Here is a 22,686-nt window from a genome sequence, read left to right as displayed (position 1 = left end):
ACTCGTTTTATATTATATATTACACCCATACAATTTTCGTAATTATTATTTTTCGCCCTAAAAACATCATTTTTGTACAAAACTTATAAAGGATTTGTTGTTACTCCTTAGGAAATCTATCGAATAGTATTTTTTTTCCAGACCTAAAAAGTTAGTAAAATTATATAAAATTTTGAACCCCTCTACTGCAAAAAGCTGCACGTAAATTTTCGTATTTTTTTTCTAAACCTTACATACCACTAGAACTTTACTTGTTTCAAAAATGAACCAGAATGACCAAGTAGATTTTGCAAAAAATCTATTTATAGATTCCTTCCCATACAATATTTTAGTAATTATTTTTTTTCACCTTAAAAAATACATTTTTATAAAAAACTTAATAAGGATTTATTGTTACTCCTCTTAAAATCTATCGGATGGTATTTTTTCCACACCAAAATCGAACTTTTTTACGAATGTCCACTATTTAGCGATTTCGGACCACTGTGCGCCGCCGCGGGCAAATAGAACCACAAGGATGAGTAGTTGCGATTTGCGAACTAATGGTCACCCTAACCCACGCTCCGTGCCCTAAGCCTAACCAAACATCCGGTTTCAGTCCCCCCCGCGTGATTATTAAGAGGATACACCAGGGGCTAGAGAAATGAAAAAAAAGTACGTGTAATATCTATAGCTGTCTCTCTTACCTCAAGCCTATACCGCAGAACGCGATAGAGACAACTGCAGAAAATCCAGAAAATCAACGATTCGTTGTCCCCTGATTCCTTCTCCAAAACTTAACCGATTTAAGTACTTTTTTCATTAAAGATTAAAAAAAGGATTGAGCTGTGTTCCTATGTTTTGCTTTTTTTGTATAATCTAGCCAAATCTGTTTTCTGGACGTTTGAACACAGCGGAAAATCTGGCCATTTTTTTGGGTTTTTGAACGTTCATATCTTATTTAATAATTAAATTATGAAAAAAAAGAAAACATAGGGACATTGTATTAGTGGCCGTAAATATTCAGGAAAAAAATTATTACTCTACTAGCATTATCCAGGGAGGAAACAGGGGATAACGTTTGTATGGAAAAAAGGGCGCTGTGGACTCCTCTTAAGGTACTTAAATATAATTAAGGATTACTCATTGTTTTATTCCTAACACCAACATTTATCAGTTGACAGTTGTAAACCTAGCATATATTATACAAGCTTCATGATATATATACAAATGCCTCCGTGGTCTAGTGGTATAGAGCGCGGCTCTTGACTCGGAGGTCGTGGGTTCGATTCCTGCGTTGGAAACATGTTATTTTCAAGTTTGGTTAGGACAATGCAGGCTGATCACCTGACTGTCTGACAAGTAAGATGATCCATGCGTCGGATGGGCATGTAAAGTCGGTTCTGCGCCTGATCTCTCGCCAGTCGTGTCGGTCGTCCGTCCCACTGGGTTATGAGAGTGTAGCAGTACCTACGCTCGTGCGCCGATTGAAACAAAGAAAACAAAGCGCTCTGAAAAGAACGCACGCCGTCTTTGTATACGTTCGTTATAGAAGTTGAAACACAGAAGAAAATCGCTCTGCTAAGAACGTACGTTCGCAATGACGAGAGAAACTGTCCGTGTAATAATACCGGACATGAACCGGCCTTGAAAAAGGCATTTTTCTAATAAGAATTCTTCCACAACACTATACTACGCGTCTTCACATCGAGGCTACGTCCAGCGAGGGATCTTCGCAGCGTGGCTACGGTCTTCATGGCGTTTGCAGAGCTTCAGAACATCTTCACAAAATGGCGGCACTACAATTATTACCGGCACGACGGCGACCGGCAGCGAGACGACGTCGGTATGGAATGCGCGCGCGGACTTAATTCGCGTCGCTATATTTTTGTCTTCTCACACCTGGGCCGCTATCATGAGCTCTTAAATCCATTCTTTTTACGTCCTTATCTGACTGTATAAGGACGTAAAGTGAATGGATTAAAGAGCTCATAATAGGGCCCCTGGCCCTGGTTGGTGGGCCTGGGTGGGGGAACATGCCCAGGGGCTAAGCCGCTCTACATGTGATGTTCCTGTTTAATAAGCACCTGGTACGGATACCACGGTACGTGAACTTTAACTATTTTTTAGGGATAAAGCCCCGCGATATCGCAGGGCAAACCCGGGGGCCTGGGATGTCCAGGGGGGCAGTATGGCCTGGAGCCGAACTCGGCCGGGACAGGTAGGGTCCCGGTGGCGCACGAGGGTCCCCGCCCGGGGGCGGAGATGGCATGTATAGGGTCCACTCCCACGCGCGCCGTCTTTCCACTACTCTGTGGGCCAGACCGAGCTGGGAAAAATAATAAAGTGGCAGGGGGAGAGAGATTTCCCGGAGCCCTGGCTTTGAATGCCGAGGGGGGAAAGGCCCCTGGTGTCACACAAAAATTAAGGGTCCGAAGACTCGCTGGGGTTTGGGGGCCCAGCGTGGATCAGTGGATGCGGCTGCCGGAGTGGTGCGGGGCGCAGTGGCGCTCGTCCGCACGGCTCCTCCTCTTCGGGGGCGCTGCAGTGGGCGGCGCAGTTCTCCCTCCTCCGTGGGGATGGTATCACGGGGGAGCAGCAGGCGGTCGGGTGGGCGAGCGTGCCATGGCGCCAGGTCCTCCAGCTCTACCAGGCTCGAGGCATCAGCACGCCTGAAGAGGTTGGAGGAGAGCCTAGAGATGAATTGCTCTACGCTCTCCATCCTGAGGTCCCGGGCGATGGTGGCGTTGCGGACGTAGCGCGGCTCGCCGACAACGCGGCGCAGCACCCTGTTCTGCTGCCGCTGGAGCAACTCTCGTCGCGTCACAGACAGCAGCTGGTACCAGGCAGGGGCCGCGTATGTCAGGCGGGATCGCACGTACGTCTTGTACAGCGCCAACCGCATGTTGATGGGGATCTGCGGGGCAGCGAAGAGGCTGCGGAGACAGGCCGCGGCGGCACGAGCGCCAGCGACGACTTGGTCGCACTGGGCGTTCATGTTCAGGCGGTGGTCAATGGTGACGCCCAGGTACTTGGCTGTCCTGCGCCACGGGATCTCACAATCCTCGATTTTGAGGGGCGCTGGTAACCTCAACTTCCTGGTAACGGCGAGCGCTTGTGACTTGCTCGCGTTGACCGAGAGTCGCCACTTGCTCAGCCACTCAGAAAGGAGATCCAGCGTCCTCTGCACCTTGATGGCAGCGTGATCCAGGGTGAGTGAGGAGGCGATGAACGCCGTGTCGTCGGCGTACAGCGCCGCCATTGTTGTAGGGTGTGTGGGGATATCGCTCCCGTAAAAGTTGTAGAGCCCAGGGGAGAGGACCCCCCCTGGGGGACGCCAGCAGTGATGGGGTGCTCCTCCGATAGAGCACCATCGACCCTGACCCGGAAGGTCCTGCCAGTCAGGAAGGAGGCCATGATCCGGATGACGAAGACCGGTACTCCCGCTTTTTTCAGCTTGTAGATTAGCCCGTCGTGCCAGACCGAGTCGAAGGCCTTCTCCATGTCTAAGAAGACGGCCACGCTGGAGTTCCTCTTGTTGGCAGCGGCGGTGAGGTGGTGGACCACTCTAACCAGCTGAAGGGTCGTGCTCAGCTGGGAGCGGAACCCAAATTGTTCCTTCCGAGGAGGAAGGTAGGGATTGAGGTGTTTCAGGAGCAGGATCTCGAATGTCTTCGAGAGGGTGGACAGGAGGGTGATGGGGCGGTAGCCTTCACCTGAGGTTTTTGTGCGGCTTTGGTATTGTGATGATGAGCCCCATCTTTCAGGATTTTGGAAAGTGGCCGGTCCTGACAATCCCGTTATAGAGACGGGTGAGAGCGGCCACTGTGCGGAAGGGAAGGTGCCGGAGGGCGGGGTTGGGAATTCCGTCCGCTCCGGGGGCCTTGCGAGGATATTACCTTACGAACTTCTCGAGGTGAAAATGAGAAGTTCGGGGTATCGGAGGGGGAAGGAGTCGCGGCCCGCGAGAGCCCATATTTATACTCGGGCGACGCCAGCGCCGCGAGCCACGGCGCAGCCAGTTTCCCGCGCAGCAATCTCTTCACTTTGTAAATATTTCTTATTCGATTTTTTTCTCTTTCTAATCCTTGTAAATGTTTTATCCCTTTCTAGATTTCTCTTTCTAATTTTGTTCAACCAATCACAAATAATCTTTTTAGTTTCTGTACAGTTTGTAATAATAATAATTATGTAAAATTTTGTATATAAGCAGCACAAATTTCTAAAAGTATAGAAATATTGATAACCCTAAAACCATAGTTACCATAGAAAACTTTGGAAGCCTCTAACTTCGGTGCCCTTTATTGATTGGATCTAATTTTTTTTACACGAATTCTAGTACATTCAAGTAACAATTCTGTATAAAAATAAAATCCAAATAATTATAAATACGTTCATAAAAAATTAAAGAAAAAAAAAACATAAATCGTAAATAAATCTTTAAAAACTTGTTTAGGAAATATGTAAATTAGGTTCAATTGTGTGTTTTTTTATTATTGTCGATCAGAACAATCAAGAAGACGATTAAGTAAATGTTTAAAAAGTTATGGCAATTTTTAACTTTTTTGAAAAAAATAATTAAAGTGATTTTTTATTGTTCATAATAAGAAATTAACACATGTAAATAATAATAAATTACTTACATAATATTTCTGTATGAGATTTCCAAAAAAAAAAAAAGGCATGGCCAATTTTTTGGACAAAAAATACACTGTGCGACGCGACGTCGTCTCGCTGCCGGTCGCCGCCGTGCCGGTAATAATTGTAGTGCCGCCATTTTGTGAAGATGTTCTGATTTCTGAAGCTCTGCAAACGCCATGAAGACCGTAGCCACGCTGCGAAGATCCCTCGCTCGACGTAGCCTCGATGTGAAGACGCGTAGTGTAGTGTTGCGAAGAATTCTTATTAGAAAAATGCCTTTTTCAAGGCCGGTTCATGTCCGGTATTATTACACGGACAATTTCTCTCGTCATTGCGAACGTATGTTTTTAGCAAAGTGATTTTCTTCTGTGTTTCAACTTCTGTAACGAACGTATACAAAGACGGCGTGCGTTCTTTTCAGAGCGCGTTGTTTTCTTTGTTTCAATCGGCGCATGAACGTAGGTACTGCTACAAGAGTAAAGGAATAGAGAGTGCTCTTGTGTACTGCACACACACTTGGGCACTATAAATTAATTACTCCTGCGTAGCTGGCCTGGTTTCAATGAAACCAGCCACCGTCACCGAAACCGGAGCTATTATTATATACATACCAATGAATATAGTAAATGTTCAAAAAAATCGTTGTATTTTTAGAAATACTTACATTTACCAACTCGCGTCGGTAAATCCTAAGATTTTTACTCAAATCTTAAGGGCGTTCCCTACGGAGAATACGTAATTTAACGTATTTAGAGCCTTATAAACTCATAATTTGAAAGCTACAGAGTTAAGTATAACAAAAATACAGCAATAATCTACAGTATCTTAACATTCCTTTCTACGTTTAAATTGTCTATTTTCGTTTATTATACTAATAATATCAGCTTCCCAAGTAAAGCCAATTTATTAAAATTCAAGCATACATTCGCTATCTCCTTAGTATTTACAAATTACTTTTATTTGAAACACACGCCAATAGATCGACAATATCAGAAACTACATATTCCCCGCACGATTCCCCGTTTTTTAAAAGTCCATTTTGAAGCAAGATAAGTAAAATAATAGGGTTTTGGTGCGATCTCGTTAACGCGGCAAATGTATGGCCAAAGTCGTTTGCTCGGGGGACGGTCTTAAGATTTACCGAAGTTCGAGCTTTTACAGTAACACATATCTGATCCATCCAAAAGACTTTTATACATACGGCCGGCTCTCCAACTATGACGATTTTTTCTTTTGATTAGATTTTTATGACGGTTTCGAAAAAAAATATTAGAAAGATTTTCCCTTTTTTTTTTAACAGTGGCGTGGCTAGTGGCTATGTTTGCTCATTGCTGTATAAAAAAACAGTCTGTCTTCTGTCACAGTCTTCTGCTGTCATCTGGTGTTGCCAGATCAGAGAATTTCCCCCTAGATTTAGGGGGTTTTCGACCAAGTTAGAGCAAAACAGGGGTGAAAAAATATTTAGGGGATTTTTAGGGGAAATTCAAAATTCACGTCAAATACAGTTTTTTTGCCAAATATCACGTTCGTAACGAGGTCGAGATTCAAGATGTTGAAAAGATGAATACAGTTTGACAAGGCTTTAAATGAATTGTCAATGATGTCAATGGGCGCTGCTGGTAAAGGAGAACTGTCAAAAATGACGTTTTTATATGATAGAAGTGTTAGTTCCTTTTCTCGCCACATTCATATAAAGCCTTGTCGAGCTATAATAAAGTTTAGTAATATATTTTTATTGAATATTAAAAGAAAAAGTAATCTAGGGGATTTCTAGGGGGAAATCAAATTAGTTCAGGGGTACGGCACCGAGACCATCTGGCAACACTGCATCTGTCAAATGTCAACCAAAGCGAGAGAGACATATTTTGGGAAAATAATTTTGGCGCTGTGTACGGTAGGTACTGTATGTTAATACGATGCTAATATTAAAGCCGTATCTACGATAACGAAACACGATGACGTGTGCTTTGCCGTAAGTGAAAGTAACATAACAGTGGTAGGAGTTATAGGCGAAGGCCTTCAATTAGTTTGTGTATTGTGTTACTTCCAAGTCTCAGTATCTCGTTGGCATTGGTTTCGTGCGCTCGGGTATACGTGAACGCTCTCCGATCACAATGTGTGGAATTTTTGCGTACATCAACCATCTAACACCAAAAACCCGCAAGGAAATTTTGGAATTGCTCGTGAATGGTTTGAAGCGCTTAGAATACCGAGGATACGATTCGGCGGGTGTAGCTATCGATGCCTCGGATAATAAAGACATCGCCGTAGTCAAAAAGAGCGGCAAAGTCGCTGCACTCGAGGAGCTGTTACAACAACAGAGTGGTGAACTATCAGTGGAAGACAGTGTAGAGTCGCACTGCGGCATCGCTCATACCCGCTGGGCTACTCATGGAGAACCCAGCTCCGTCAACTCTCACCCTCAACGCTCCGGTGAAGATAACTCTTTTGTCGTTATCCATAATGGAATTATCACTAATTACAAGGCAGTCAAGACATTCCTTGAAAACAAAGGATATGTGTTTGAGTCCCAGACCGATACTGAAGCTATTGCTAAATTGGTGCACCATATTTATAACCAGCACAAGGATTACAACTTCCAGGAGCTCATTGAACAGGTAATCCAGCAGCTTGAAGGTGCATTTGCATTGTGTTTCAAATCACGTCACTTTCCTAATGAATGTGTTGCCACCCGTCGTGGTAGCCCTTTGCTGGTCGGTATTAAGACGAGGCGCCGTCTTTCGAGTGATCATGTCCCCATTATGTACACTAACAACAAGGCCACCAGAGGAGTGGTACCCACTGTGCCCCGCACCAATAGCCATGCTCAGTTCCAACCGGAAGAAGAGCGTGAAGTTGAGTACTTCTTTGCGTCTGATGCCTCAGCTGTTATTGAGCATACAAACAGAGTGCTCTATTTTGAAGATGATGATGTAGCACATATCAAAGATGGAGTTCTGAGCATTCATCGTATGTCCGGTAGCAGCTCTGATCCACACCAGAGGGAAATTCTGACATTGAAATTGGAATTGCAGCAAATAATGAAAGGTAACTATGATTGTTTCATGCAGAAGGAAATTTTTGAGCAAACAGAATCTATTGTTAATACCATGAGAGGACGTCTTAACTTTGCTGATGGAACAGTAACATTGGGTGGCATAAAAGACTATATTCCTGAAATTAAGAGATGCAGAAGATTGATGTTGATTGGATGTGGTACAAGCTACCACAGTGCGGTTGCTACACGTCAGCTGCTTGAGGAGCTTACAGAGTTGCCAGTTATGGTTGAATTAGCTTCCGACTTTTTAGACAGAAATACACCTGTATTTAGAGATGATGTCTGCTTTTTCATTTCACAATCTGGGGAGACAGCAGACACTTTGATGGCTTTACGGTACTGTAAAAAGCATGGAGCATTGATAGTTGGAATCACTAACACTGTAGGCAGTTCTATTTGTCGTGAATCCCACTGTGGTGTTCACATTAATGCTGGCCCTGAAATCGGCGTTGCCTCCACCAAAGCCTACACTTCACAGTTTGTTTCTCTTGTAATGTTTGCATTGGTCATAAGTGAGGATCGTATTTCATTGCAAAAGAGGAGAATGGATATCATTGCAGGACTACATGAACTGGATTCAAAAATTAGGCAAGTCTTGGCATTGGATGATAAGGTTAAGTCATTGGCAGAAGATTTATATCGCCAACGTTCTTTACTCATCATGGGTCGTGGGTACAATTTTGCAACCTGCTTAGAAGGAGCATTGAAAGTTAAGGAGTTGACGTATATGCACAGTGAAGGTATTATGGCAGGAGAGCTGAAACATGGACCCTTGGCCCTCATTGATGACTCCATGCCTGTGATGATGATAGTCATGCGTGATCCTGTATATACTAAGTGCATGAATGCACTTCAACAAGTCACGGCGCGTCAAGGTCGCCCCATTGTTATTTGTGAAGATGGTGATACAGAAACGGTGGCTCTTGCATCTCGTGTGCTGGAAATTCCTAAAACTGTAGATTGTCTACAGGGTGTGCTCACCGTCATTCCTATGCAGCTTTTGGCTTACCATATTGCTGTTCTTCGTGGGTGCAATGTGGATTGTCCCAGAAACCTTGCTAAGTCAGTAACAGTTGAATGACTTGATCAACATTTTTGTTGTTATATGATCTCCTCAAGCAAAAGTTATTCATTAAAGTATGTCATCACTACCATATTGTTACGACATGACATTACATTCAAACAAAACAATTTAATGAAGGTCCTATAAATGCAGCATTTTCTGAATGCAATTTTTTTTATAGTCTGGTAAATGTTGCTTTGCACAACTTTTAGTTAGAAGTGTTTTTGTGAAAACACAATCAATGGTAATTAAGTTTCATATCCTATTTACATTGCATTTTGATTTTTTTTTTTTTTTGTAATACTTAGATTCTCCATGAATAATGGACATAAAATATTAATTTGATATATAAAGTTTATGATATTAGTTTATTGTACTTACTTGTAAATAAGTATTTGATAATGATGAAAAAAATATATACACCTATTTTAATCTCTTAAATGTGATTTTAAATCTATAGAAACATATAGGAACATTCCTTAAGGTAACTTAGTTTTGTGAACATGTGGTACATTCCGAATACACTTATAATCATTCTGCACTTATATGATATCAAATTTTAATTTATATTATTCGCAATTATAATTATTATTTACAGATTGAGCAGTTGTCTACATCATTATTAACAATATTTGTGCCTTAGTTTCACTTTAGAATATTAAATATTTTACTTATCAACAATATATAATTCAATAAATTAAGTTCAAATTAATTCATGCAAAAGGTTCACAATTTCTACACAGTTCATAAACACTGTATACAAAATCTCAAATGATTAACTTGTTTTCAGAAAATCATAGTTATGATGTAAAAATATGTAACATCTTATCAAAAGTAGGGAAGTGTTAATATAGTGCTGTTAAACGGATGTAGATAACACAAATTTTAATATAATGTAAATAATTATATTTTACCTTTTCTCAAAAACCCTGAAGAAACCCTGTAATCTAATTAATGGGCATTTGTAAATAATTCTTCATAGATTTTTGAAAATGTGTAACGCACACAGTTGGTGTTTGAAATATTTAGTATTGTAACAAGTTGTATAAAAGTCGTAAATATAAGATTGTAAAAATGCCACAAACAATAGGCAAACTTTTCTCGTGCAATCCCTTTAGCAAACTGCTAGTCAAAATTATTTGTAAGAGTTTATTTTTCTTGTATTATTTTGGCATTTCTGCTTAAAATTTTCCATTCTATATTATTAATCATAGATACAAATATTTTTGTTATTATCTTGAGATTATAGATTAATCATTATTGTAACGTTATGTGTTGTAATTATTATATTATTTTAGCTTTTGCACACTATAAACTATGTTCTCTGTACAGTCGCCGAGAGTTCGCGCGTATCACTTTTGGACCTTATTTCATAGCAATAAGACTTGGGACATCGAAACTGCGGTCGATCGTATAGTCTGTCAAGAAAGTGAAGAAATTAAAAAGTGGCAACATCGTAGTGTCATCCCTTTCAAATCAATCTTAAGAAAAAAGGGATGACATTACGATGTTGCCACTTTTTAATTTCTTCAATTTCTTGACAGACTATAATTATTCGTAGCTGCACATGTACAAATGTGTGTAATTTTTTCAATGTCATAACTCATAACTCAGATGTACTCATATAAGTAATTGAATATCTTTGTTAATCTGGAAGAACAAGATTTATTTTAATAGTTACTCAGATTTTAATATTCAGATTTGTAAATAATTTCATAAAAATTATAAAGACATACATCTCAAATCTCAATGGACATACATTTAAGATAGAAAATTACTCAAGTAAGAATAAGTACTAATTGTACTAAGTAGGTATATTAGTATTAAGTACATATTATTATTCTACAAGAAATCACAATAATTTGTTTTTCTTAAGAAAAATTAAAAATGTAGTTGGTAATAAAATAAATAAGTTATAAATTAATAATGAAGTCTTATTAAATTAAACCATTTCACCACAATCGACCGGTTCTTTTTGCCGGGTTAAGGCTGCGATTCCACCAGAGATGTGTTGCGACTTGCGAGGAATGTTTTTGAGAACCATTGATGCAAGCTTGCCATGACATGACTCAGCGCGGGGATGCTATTGGATCTTAAAAACACCTTCCTCGCAACACATCTCTGGTGGAAACGCCGCCTAATTCCCGAACCGGTGTTAGGTAAACACGTCGTAGGACGTTCTGAAAGTATTTGCAGCAAATATATTCAATAGGCAACAAATCAATTTTTATTATAATATGTATAAGTTTCTTATTTAACTCTACATCGTTTTGTACACACAAGTACGAACTACGAGTTAGATGTTTTAAGCAAAAAACTTAGTTTTAAGCATAGACTTATTTACTGTGGTTTTAAGTACTTACAACTTAAAAGAAAACAATTGGTGCCAAACCCGTGCGCTAGACTAGATGACCGCGGGGCGCGGATCGCTTTTGTCATAGTCGTATCCCTTCATAGAAGGACCTTCACCGAGCTGGTTAATGGATGAAAAGTATTTTATTTATTACGCATGTCAATAAATTTATTGCAAGTGGGTGGTTGCCTAAAAATTTCAGTCCAGAGTCCAGAATCATCCAGAATAAAAAATTAAAAATAAAAACACTTTTTTTATATTTCTCTGGTTTGGATAATTAATAGTACATATTTAATAGACAAATTCCATACCAATCGAAAGTATGAAGCCCGTAGACTATACATTATGGCGACGTCTTGATAATTTGGCTGTAGAGATATCGATTTTTCTCAGCAATGTAGCTAAGAAATTTAAGTTCATTGTCATTATTATTTAAGTTTCAGATGGGCTATCCACAACTTATCTGACAGATGAAGGATCTGTCAGATAAGTTTCGAATAGGCTTCCCACAACTTATCTGACAGATGAAGTATCTGCCAAATAAGTTGCGGATAGGATATCCGACACTTGTCAGGAAGTGGTGAAACAACTTAAGGTTGCGATTGAATATTATATTCGAATATTATGTATGTTTGAACTGGGAAGGTAAGGATATCTAATAATTAATGTTAATTAAATAATGTGAGATCTTAAACTAGATTAGATTTGACTTGGCTAGTTTTCATCAGAATTAAAATGTTCAATAACTTTATGAAATGACTGATGTACTTAATGAAAACTGGCCAAGTGAGATCTAATCATCTTTAATTCATTAAGCCCTAAGCGGCCTCATCCGGCCGCGATAACAATAGATAAGCTATTGTGTCTCGTTATTCCACGATCGATCTCACATTACATACATATTTAAATTACATCAATTGTTATACATACCTATTCAATAAAGCAAAGTAATAGACTCTATTATTTGTTCATAATGCTATTTGGTTCCTATAATACAAGTATACAGTATACATACATGGTTCAATTTTCCATAGAACTTGGCACTCATTTAGATCTCCATCCTTTTTACGGCGAAGTCCATAGATAGAATAATGTTTGTATTGAACTTGGCTCTCATTTTTACATTTATGTTTTTGGTAGGATTAGAATATATTATTTCACAGACAAATTAGTCCACAAAAAATAGCCTATGATCCTTCACGTGGTCAGTGGTCTACTTCTTATTTGATGATATTGGAACTAGGTAGTAGGTACAGATACTTACCTACTATTACTTTTTCACCTTGGTCTCCTTTAATTTTGAACAATTTAGGTAGACAGTGGATTTAAATCGGCATCTTCCCTTATAAGTAAGTACCTCATGAGTTATGTTAAATACAAAATTTAACAAAAAGCTATGAAATTTAAATATCTGTGCAAACAATAAAATTAGCAACAAGGATAAAAATGTATGGGTATCATACTAATATTAACTACATAATAACTATAATATTATGTTACCTCACAAACACGTAACTACGGACGTACAAAATGTTTTCAAAAATTACATTATTATGTACCTACCTAGTACCTATTAACTACCTACTTACCATTTACTATCGCTATAAATGTAACCTACGGGGTTTTATTATAATGTAAGTAATAAAAATGTAAGTACCTATCCTAAATCATAATATTACTAGAAGTCCTGCGCGGCTTCGCCCGCGTAAATTAGGAAGTACATTTTCCCATAAAAATAGCTTATGTCCCTACTCCCTTCACTTGGTCTACTCTATATCTGTGCCAAATATTGCCATAAAAATTGCTCCAGTAGTTCGTAATTTCTAATAATATTTTTCCCACATTTTCCTGTCGTATTAGTCTGCGTCATAATATAATATAGCCTATAGTCTTACTCCATAAATGAGCTATCTAACACTGAAATAAGTTTTTAAATCGGATTTGTAGTTCCTGAGATTAAGCGTTCAAGCAAACATACTCTTCAGGTTTTATAATATTAGGTAGGCCGTAGGTACCGTAATTATAGATTTTAAACTCGAATCTCGATCTAAAAGACTAATCGTATGGGCCTTAGAATAATATAATTTATACGTTCCAATTTTCAACGTTCTATCTTGATAAATATAAAGTTATGAATTTTTTTTAAGTCTTTTTGGCTCTACTGTAAAATTGCGTTTTTCGAGATACGCCACTTCTGCTTTCACCCGTCGATATGTTTTTAATGAAAAAACCGGCCAAGTGCGAGTTGGACACGCCCATGAAGAGTTCCGCAGCAGTTTATTTTTATGAAATTAAAAGGTTTTTGATTTATTTTTATATTTCAGTTTATTTAATGGAAGTTAAATTAAGGTTTACCATTTATGACGTACTAGATGACGCCCGCTACTCCGTTGCGCCAAAATTAGTTTATCGCGCGGGAACCGTACATTTTCCGGGATAAAAAGTATCCTATGTCCTTTCCCGGGTCTCAAAGTATCTCCATGCCAAATTTCAGCAAAATTGGTTCAGCTGTTTGGGCGTGAAGAGGTAACAGACAGACAGACAGACACACTTTCGCATTTATAATATTAGTATGGAAGTATGGATTTAGTATAAATAAAAAAAACTACTTGCTAGATCTCATTAAAACCAATTTTCGTTGGTAGTTTTAATTAGTAATGTACATCATATATATTTTTTAGATTTATCATGCCCCTACTTTAGAAGTTAAGGGGGGAGGGGGGGGCGACACACATTTTACCACTTTAAAAGAGTCTCTCTCGCAAACTATTCAGGTTAGAAAAAAATACATTAGATACCCCACACGCATAGGCTATGGGGACCCCTTAAATTTTTTCCATTTTTGTATCAAAATCTTAATGCGGTTCACTACAATATGTACATACCAAGTTTCAATTGTATATCACTTATAGTTTCGGAGAAAAGTGGCTGTGACATACAGACGGACAGACAGACAAACAGACAGACATGACGAATCTATAAGGGTTCCGTTTTTTGCCATTTGGCTATGGAACCCTAAAAATGTACCTATCTAAAGATGAAACCCTCGTTTGAGATCCAGGTTCCAACTTCCAACACATAAATGAACATTTTTAGGGTTCCGTACCCAAAGGGTAAAAACGGGACCCTATTACTAAGACTTCGTTGTCTGTCCGTCTGACTGTCTCCAGGCTGTATATCAAAATCCGTTATAGCTAGAGTTCTGAAATTTTCACAGATTGTGTATATCTGTTGCCGCTATAAAAAAATACTGAAAACAAAATAAAATTAATATTTAAGGGGGGCTCCCATACAACAAACATGATTATTTTGGCCTTTTTTGCTCGATATCAATAATGACAACAGACAGGCAGTTGAAATTTTCACAGAATCCTTAATTATATTATTATGTCTACTTTAATAATAAATAATAAAATTAAAATACAATTAAAATTTAAGGGAGGCTCCCATATAAAACAAAACTTTTGGCCTATTTTTTTTATGAAATAAGGGGGCAAACGAGCAAACGGGTCACCTGATGGAAAGCAACATCCGTCGCCCATGGACACTCGCAGCATCAGAAGAGCTGCAAGTGCGTTGCCGGCCTTTTAAGAGGGATTAGGGTAATAGGAGAGGGAAGGGAAGGGAATAGGGGAGGACAGGGAAGTGAATAGGGTAGGGGATTGGCTATTTTTTCTCTATAACCGTAATGAACCCTTCGTGCGCGAGTCCGACTCGTACTTGGCCGATTTTTTTAAAACGTGGAGCTATTTGGCAACATTTGGCGTTAAGAATTACAATATTCAAATATGTAATCTCGAACCTAGAAAACTTGTTCAACCTTGAAAAGACAACTATTTAATCAAATCGATTCCGATCTTTTTGGTGTAAGCAGTAAGTTTAATGTCAAAGGTAAAGTAGATATTTAAAATATTGTATACATTTTACGATACGAACCAATTTGAGAGATTATATTATTTTAATATCCTCCAGTCGTACAGTTTAATAATTAATATTAATATATTAACACAAAAAAGAAAACTAGAAATAACACAGTGGCCGATTTTATTTTATTAATAAGTATAGGTAAATATTAATAAAATAAAATCGGCCAAGTGCGAGTCGGACTCGCGCACGAAGGATTCCGTACCGGTATAGAACGAAAGTAGACAAAAAATTGTATATTTTTTGTATGCAGGGAGCCCCCTTTAAATATTTACTTTATTTTAATTGTTAAAGTACAAATATAATAAAGGACTTAAATAATATTACATTGTAATATTATTTAAGTATTTATTAAAATTAGAACTTTTTCCAACTAAGATGTAAGTAGGTATAATATTGTTGTCGTTTTTGGGGTAAGTACCTATTAGGTATAATTACCTAAATTTAGCTACTTAAATCAGAGACGCATGTTGTAGGTAAGTTCTAAATTGAGTGAAAGTATCAAACAGGGTAATAACTAATAATATAGTAATTAACTAGTTACTCCACTTTGCGTCAAGGCTAAATACCAAATACCAATACAAAGGTTACGAAACTAACAAATAAGAAAAAAATATAAATTAAGCAAGTAGGTAGTTACATATGTAATAACTAATCATAAAATATTCCTAAAATTAAATAATATGTTGCATTACTTTACAAAACATTAGATACTGGGGAAGAGGGCTCAGGGTCCAAAGCCATGATGACATAATTATGGCATTTCATCAGAAGAGCTGCAAGTGCGTTGCCGGCCTTTTAAGAGGGATTAGGGTAATAGGAGAGGGAAGGGAAGGGAATAGGGGAGGACAGGGAAGGGAATAGGGTAGGGGATTGGCTATTTTATATTGTAATATAAAATATATTGTAATTCTTAACGCCAAATGTTGCCAAATAGCTCCACGTTTTAAAAAATCGGCCAAGTGCGAGTCGGACTCGCGCACGAAGGTTGGAAGGATTGTTTATAAAATTATAATTAACACCTGATATCTATAGAATTACTGATAAAAGATCAAAAGATTTCAAGGAACTGCGACAATCGGATTGTAATTTAAATACAAAGGCGACCAATAGATAAGGTATTAAAATTGATTGTCTGATAAGATAGTAACCGTAAAACCATACTGCATACACTTCAAATAGGGGAACTTATTAAAGTGATGACTGATGAGTTAGCTCTACTACATATTTTTTGTGATTACTGAATTGTAGGTATGTGCAAGCGCCCCAGCGTCATGAATTTTTCCATACAAAAGTTAAAAAAAGGTTGCTTTATCAGCTACTACTTTCACAGTGAACTCTATACAAAGAAAACTATACACAGTATCTACACACCTGACACCCTTAAGTATTATCACTAGTTTTGTTACACTCTGTATAGTTTGAATTTCGAGACAACTGCCTTTTTTTACCCGGGGGCCGGGGCCGGGAAACATGTATAACAGCTTCCTTGCGATAAGCTAATTTCAGCGAGAAGAAGGCAGATCTGATTAGTTCAATTCTTAATTTGTTGTGTTCGTTTTCTTATGTTCAACGATTACTCCGCCGTTTGTTAACCGATTTTCAAAATTTTTCTTTTGGTATATAGGGTATCATTCCACTTTGGTATTATTTTCACAAAAGTGGTGATCTGATGAAGGATCTATAAATAATCGAGGGAACTCCTCAAAATTTATAGGGAAACATGTGGTGACTTCGGTTTCGTGAGAAGTATTCTAAGCATAATTATAATACTACCAACAAGTAAGATTTTGCACCGAGGTATACCTGGTATACCGTGGTTCGGAAGGTGCTGAGAGAACTCCTGATTCTTTATAAATACAAGTTTGAGAGTTTCGGCGTTGTTTTAAGAATGGAAAGAACATGCTACTATTATAAACCTGAAGAGTATGTTTGCTTAAACGCGTTAATCTCAGGAACTACAGGTCCGATTTAAAAACTTATTTCAGTGTTAGATAGCTCATTTATTAAATCGAGTAAGGCTATATAATATTATCACGCTAAGACTAATACGACCGAAGAAACTCAGGAAAATGTGGGAAAAACGGGCAGGCGCGGTCCGAAGGGGGGGGGGGGGGGGTTTGTGGCAGGGGACATATTATGGTCAAATTGAAAAATTTCAAAATCTTTCCAAATAATAAAGGGAACTAGCTATCCCCTAACCACCACTGCGTCCGACCTTAGACTGCTTAGACAGCTATCAATCCAGAACCGTCCAAGGGCACAGATAAAAAAAAAAAGTAAAGTGACTAGTGAGTGACCCCCCCCCCCCCCCCAAAATTTACAAATTACAATAACCTTTAAAAAAAATACGTGGGAGAGCCATGCTTCGGCACGAATGGGCTGGCTCGACCGGAGAAATACCATGTTCTCACAGAAAACCGGCGTGAAACCGTGTTTCGCCGAGTGAGTGAGTTTACCGGAGGCCAGATCCCCTACCCTATTACCTTTCCTACCCTCCCCTAATCCCTCCCCTTCATATCCCTACCCTCCCCTATTACCCTATTCCCTCTTAAAAGCCCGGCAACGCACCTGCAGCTCTTCTGATGCTGCGAGTGTCCATGGGCGACGGAAGTTGCTTTCCATCAGGTGTCCCGTTTGCTCGTTTGCCCACTTATTTCAATGAAAAAAAAAAACATCAGAATAACACATATGACATAGGCTACAATTTCAACCGACTTTCAAAATGGGGGAGGTGTTGTGTTCGTTTTCTTATGTTCAACGATTACTCCGCCGTTTGTTAACCGATTGTCAAAATTTTTCTTTTGGTATATATGGCATTATCCCACTTTGAAGTTTGGTATTATATTCACAAAAGTGGTGATCTGATGAAGGATCCATAAGTAATCGAGGGAACTCCTCAAAATTTATAGGGAAACATGTGGTTTCGTGATTTTTTTTTAATTTCATAAAAATAAACCTTATTGCTGCTGCGGAACATTTCATGGGTGAGTCCAATTCGCACTTGGCCGGTTTTTTTATTTAATGATGTCTTGCTACACTTTATTAGATAAGTATCTTTTAAACGAATCAAAACTTTTAACTTCAGTCTACCCCAGTCCCCAGCACTGTTTTGCAATATTTTTTTGAAAGTTACTTATATTTCGTCATTGTCTATCACACTGAAATATTGCTTGTTGCTCAACACTGCTGTGTGGGACCTGCCGTTTGTGGTATGCCGTATGATGCTAGGCCGATCTCGCTGTGGCGGGGGTGCTCTATAAAAGTGGGTCAGCTTATGAAACAGCGACGGGTGTCTGTTCAAATTACATATATTCAAACAAATAACAATACGCGCGACCAATCAGAAAACTGTTTACCTACCAAAAATCTGCCTTCTTGAGTGTACTCAAATCCTTATCTGTAATTTTACACTCTAATCTTTGTGTACTTACCTACTTAATCATTTTACACCAATTTTACACTTTATCTCGTAAAATTATTTAATTGAATCCTAAATATTAAATAGTATGTGAGTCCGTTGTATTGATATACTTATCAATAATTAGATTTAGAATATTCTTTCGTCTTTTTTCTTTAAAATTAAATTTTATTAAGTATGGCTAATTAAGTAATTAATAACCCATCAAAACTTACATTTTGGACATTCTACTTAAGTATATAAATTATCATTCATAAATTACTAGACTTCTGAAATGTTTACAGTTTATATTATATTTCTGTTGCTTCTCTTACAACAAAATATTAAAATTAATATATTTTAATCATAAAGAACAAAATATGGCGTGGCGTGATTTTTTGGCCTTTTAGAACGTAGTCTCTTGAAATATTCACAAAAACCTTAATTTTATTTGTACTCTAGTTTATATACTAATAAAATTAAAATAGAAGAAATTAAGTCTATAATATTATTTTAAGGGGGGCTATTATATTATAACGGTACGGAACCCTTCGGCGCGCGAGTCAGACTCACACTTGGCTGCACTCTTGGTTGATATTTTTTTAAATGTAAGTACTTAATTTAAAATTTTAATTAAGTAATAAAATTATATTGTGGATATTATTCCCTTATTCAGTGTTTTCCAACTATTCATTGAATTCCCCCGGATTAAAAAAAATATCCTGTACCTATCCTATAAATAATACTAAACTAATGTTGTAACTTGTAACTCGGTGTATTTAGAATTTAGATACGTAAGTATAATACTGATACATGATAACTACATAATTATAATAAACGGTAAGTACGGTCTGCTAGTTGCTACGCAGTAGTACCTATAATAGTTTTTTATCGAATACCGAGCAAAGCTCGGTCAAATAGCTAGTATTATATTACTTATTTAAAATTTTAACATCAATTGTTTAAATTATAACCGGTTAGACCATAAACCTATAATGCTACGACAGTATATATTAAGTCTATGGGTTAGACCTTTATAACTTCGAGTTGCATTGAAAGTGCATTGTTGCTAAATGTTGCAATTTTATTCGCTTAAGTCACAAACGTCACAACTCACAAACCATTGCGGAAATATAAAATTTTGATAGTGCACGATATTAACGCGGTTAATGGTATCCTCTTAACTTATACATAATTTAAACACACGATACTTACATCAAATAACTTGATCCATAATTCCAAGTAATAATAATAAAACTCTTTATTGCACACCAAAATACATACACAATATGAATTATAAATTAATAAATATTACATATTGATGTACAAAAGGCGAACTTATTGCTACTAAGCAATCTCTACCAGTCAACCTTTTGTAGACAAGATTTAAAATAAAGATAAAAGAAAATAGTGTAGGTGCACAAACTAAACCAATCTTAATACACTATAACTACACTTAACTATAACTAGAGCTAGGACAATATATATATAGTATTAATAATAATCGGCAATTAACTATGTTGATGGTCACAAAACAACGATATAAAATTAATGAACTAGGGCATATTAAGGAAATAAAATTTAAGTTTACGTTTAAAAATATTAATTGAACCGGCTTGACGAATATTTAGAGGCAGAGAGTTCCAGAGACTAGCAGCACGCACAGCAAAAGATTTGGAATATAAGGAAGTAGAGTGTAGAGGGATCTCGAGGGTAAGATTGCTTGAAGAGCGTAATGTTAGTTGGTGAGTTTCATGCAAAAATTTAAAACGTTTTTAAAGGTAAGAGGGAGAGGATGGAACAAACAGGATGCTGTACAAAAGGGATAGGACGTGACAATCTCGACGCAAGCGGATAGGAAGCCAGCGAAGATTCCTCCGAAATTCTGAGACATGATCATATTTCCGCAAGCCATAGACAAATCTGATGCAAACATTCTGCAGTCTCTCAAGTTTGTCTAAAAGTTCTTCCGTAATATCGATGAGACAGATGTCTGCATAATCTAAAATTGGCATAAGCAATGCAAGTACATACATTACTAACACACGGACAACGCTACCGTGCAGACAATTAAGCGCAGTAAGGCGCATTTTGGTGATTTTCCGTTTTTGATATAAGTATTCTAAATCTACATTTTTTTCTCTTTATTTCTGGCTTACTCACATTATCCTACGTTAAATGGAAGTATTTTATTTTTAACCCTAAATTTTTTTAAAATGCAGTAACGACCCCACTTTACCGCTAAAAAGACATTATTGCTATATAAATCGCAGTAAAATCACTTGCTGCAAGGATTTTTTTGTATATGTTACGCAGTATATGTTAACTCCATACAAACATTTTTTACTGCATTTAATCAGTACTAGTGATTACTAATTAAAATGCAGTAAATTCAGGTATAATACTGCATTTTAAAAAGTTAATTGCTATATTGATATAATCTATAAGTACTACTTACTAAAATGCAGTATTTGTACTTAAAGTATTCTTTGAAAGAGTTGTATGTATGCAATTCGTACAACTATCTTTTACAAAAAGATATGAGTACTTGCAGGCTATAATTGTAAATCGTATTTTGATATTCAATTATAATGATTATTATTGCATAGTGAGGTCAATATTAGATTTTACTATATCAACAATGGTTAAAATGACGCCATATTTATTAACGACTAGCTGTTGCCCGCGACTTCGTCCGCGTTAGCATAGTAGACCACGTCCCAAGTATTATTGTACAAAAATATTCAATGTACAGAATTGACCTTCCTACGATTTTATTATATATAGATGTTCCGCCGCGGCTTCGCCCGCCCGCGTTAAGTTTGGAATTTCACGCAACCGTACATTTTTCCGCAAAAAAAAATAGCCTATGTCCCTTCACGTGGTCTATTCTTCATGTTGGCCAAATAACATAAAAATTGCTCCAGTAGTTCTTAAGATAATAAGCAATTTCATATAATTTCCCCCGTTTTTTTTTTTACATTTTCCTCTATTTCTTCGCTCCTATTAGTTTTAGCGTGATAAAATATAGCCTATAGCCTTTTTCGATAAATGGGCTATCTAACACTGAAAGAATTTTTCAAATCAGACCAGTAGTTCCTGAGATTAGCGCGTTCAAATAAGCCCTTTCAAATAATTTCTCCCCGTTTTTTCCAATTTTCCTCTATTTCTTCGCTTCTCTTAGTTTTAGCGTGATAAAATATAGCCTATAGCCTTTTCTGATAAATAAGCTATCTAACACTGAAAAAATGTTTCAAATCGGTAGTAGTTCCTAAGATTAGCGCGTTCAAATAAGCCCTTTCAAATAATTTCCATCGTTTTTTTTCACACTTTTCTCTATTTCTTAGCACTAATTAATATTGGCATGATAAAATATAGCCTATAGCCTTTCTCAATAAATGGGCTATCTAGCACTGAAATAATTTTTCAAATCGGACCAGTAGTTCTTGAGATTAGCCCTTTCAAATAAGCCCTTTCAAATAATTTCCACCCGTTTTATCCACATTTTCCTCTATTTATTCGCCCCTATTAGACTTAGCGTGATAAAATATAGCCTATAGCCTTCCTCGATAAATGGGCTATCTAACACTGAAAAAATCTTACCAGTAGTTACTGAGATTAGCGCGTTCAAATAAACAAACTCTTCCGCTTTATAATATTAGTATAGATTTTCCACATTTTCCTCTATTTCTTCGCTCCTATTAGTCTTAGCGTGATAAAATATAGCCTATAGCCTTCCTCGATAAATAGGCTATCTAACACTGAAAGAATTTTTCAAATCGGACCAGTAGTTTCTGAGATTAGCGCGTTCAAAGAAACAAACAAACAAACTCTTCCGCTTTATAATATTAGTATAGATAAGTGTAATCGCTTAATTTTGGCCGGTTTTAATTTTTATTAATGACAATTGATAGGTTAAAAAATTTGTTACTCATTAATATACCACTTATTTCTCAGTTCCACCATTTTATAGATTTTTGTGTTCCTTTCAGTGCCAATTACGGACTGATTAATTGTTTATTGAAGTGCTTAGTATTCCTAATGCACATAAAATAATACTTTTTAAAATATAGTACTAGGTATTTACAGTTTTAAGCATTATTTCAAAATAACGATGTTAACGTACTAAGAGAAGATAATAATTGTTAGTTTTTTTATACAAAAATGCAGATTTTTTAATAAATTTTAAGCTTATAAACGAAGTTCAAATGAAAAACGCATCCTATTTGATTATTAAAAATAAAATTTTCATAATTAAATTATTATGC

At 37.2% G+C, this 22,686-nt stretch overlaps 1 protein-coding gene across 1 annotated transcript; it reads left to right on the top strand.

Annotated features, from left to right (window-relative positions):
- The first annotated feature begins 6,447 nt into the window (after positions 1-6,447).
- On the top strand, positions 6,448-8,765 carry LOC121729587 (glutamine--fructose-6-phosphate aminotransferase [isomerizing] 1-like). The gene has a single exon (XM_042118145.1). The coding sequence runs from the start codon at positions 6,735-6,737 to the stop codon at positions 8,757-8,759; it is 2,025 nt and encodes a 674-aa protein (XP_041974079.1). The 5' UTR covers positions 6,448-6,734; the 3' UTR covers positions 8,760-8,765.
- The last annotated feature ends 13,921 nt before the right edge of the window (positions 8,766-22,686 follow it).

The sequence above is a fragment of the Aricia agestis genome, chromosome 8 (assembly GCF_905147365.1).
Source record: "Aricia agestis chromosome 8, ilAriAges1.1, whole genome shotgun sequence".
Lineage (NCBI taxonomy): Eukaryota > Metazoa > Arthropoda > Insecta > Lepidoptera > Lycaenidae > Aricia > Aricia agestis.
Note: the sequence above shows the minus strand (reverse complement) of the source record. Positions and strands in the feature narration are given on the sequence as shown.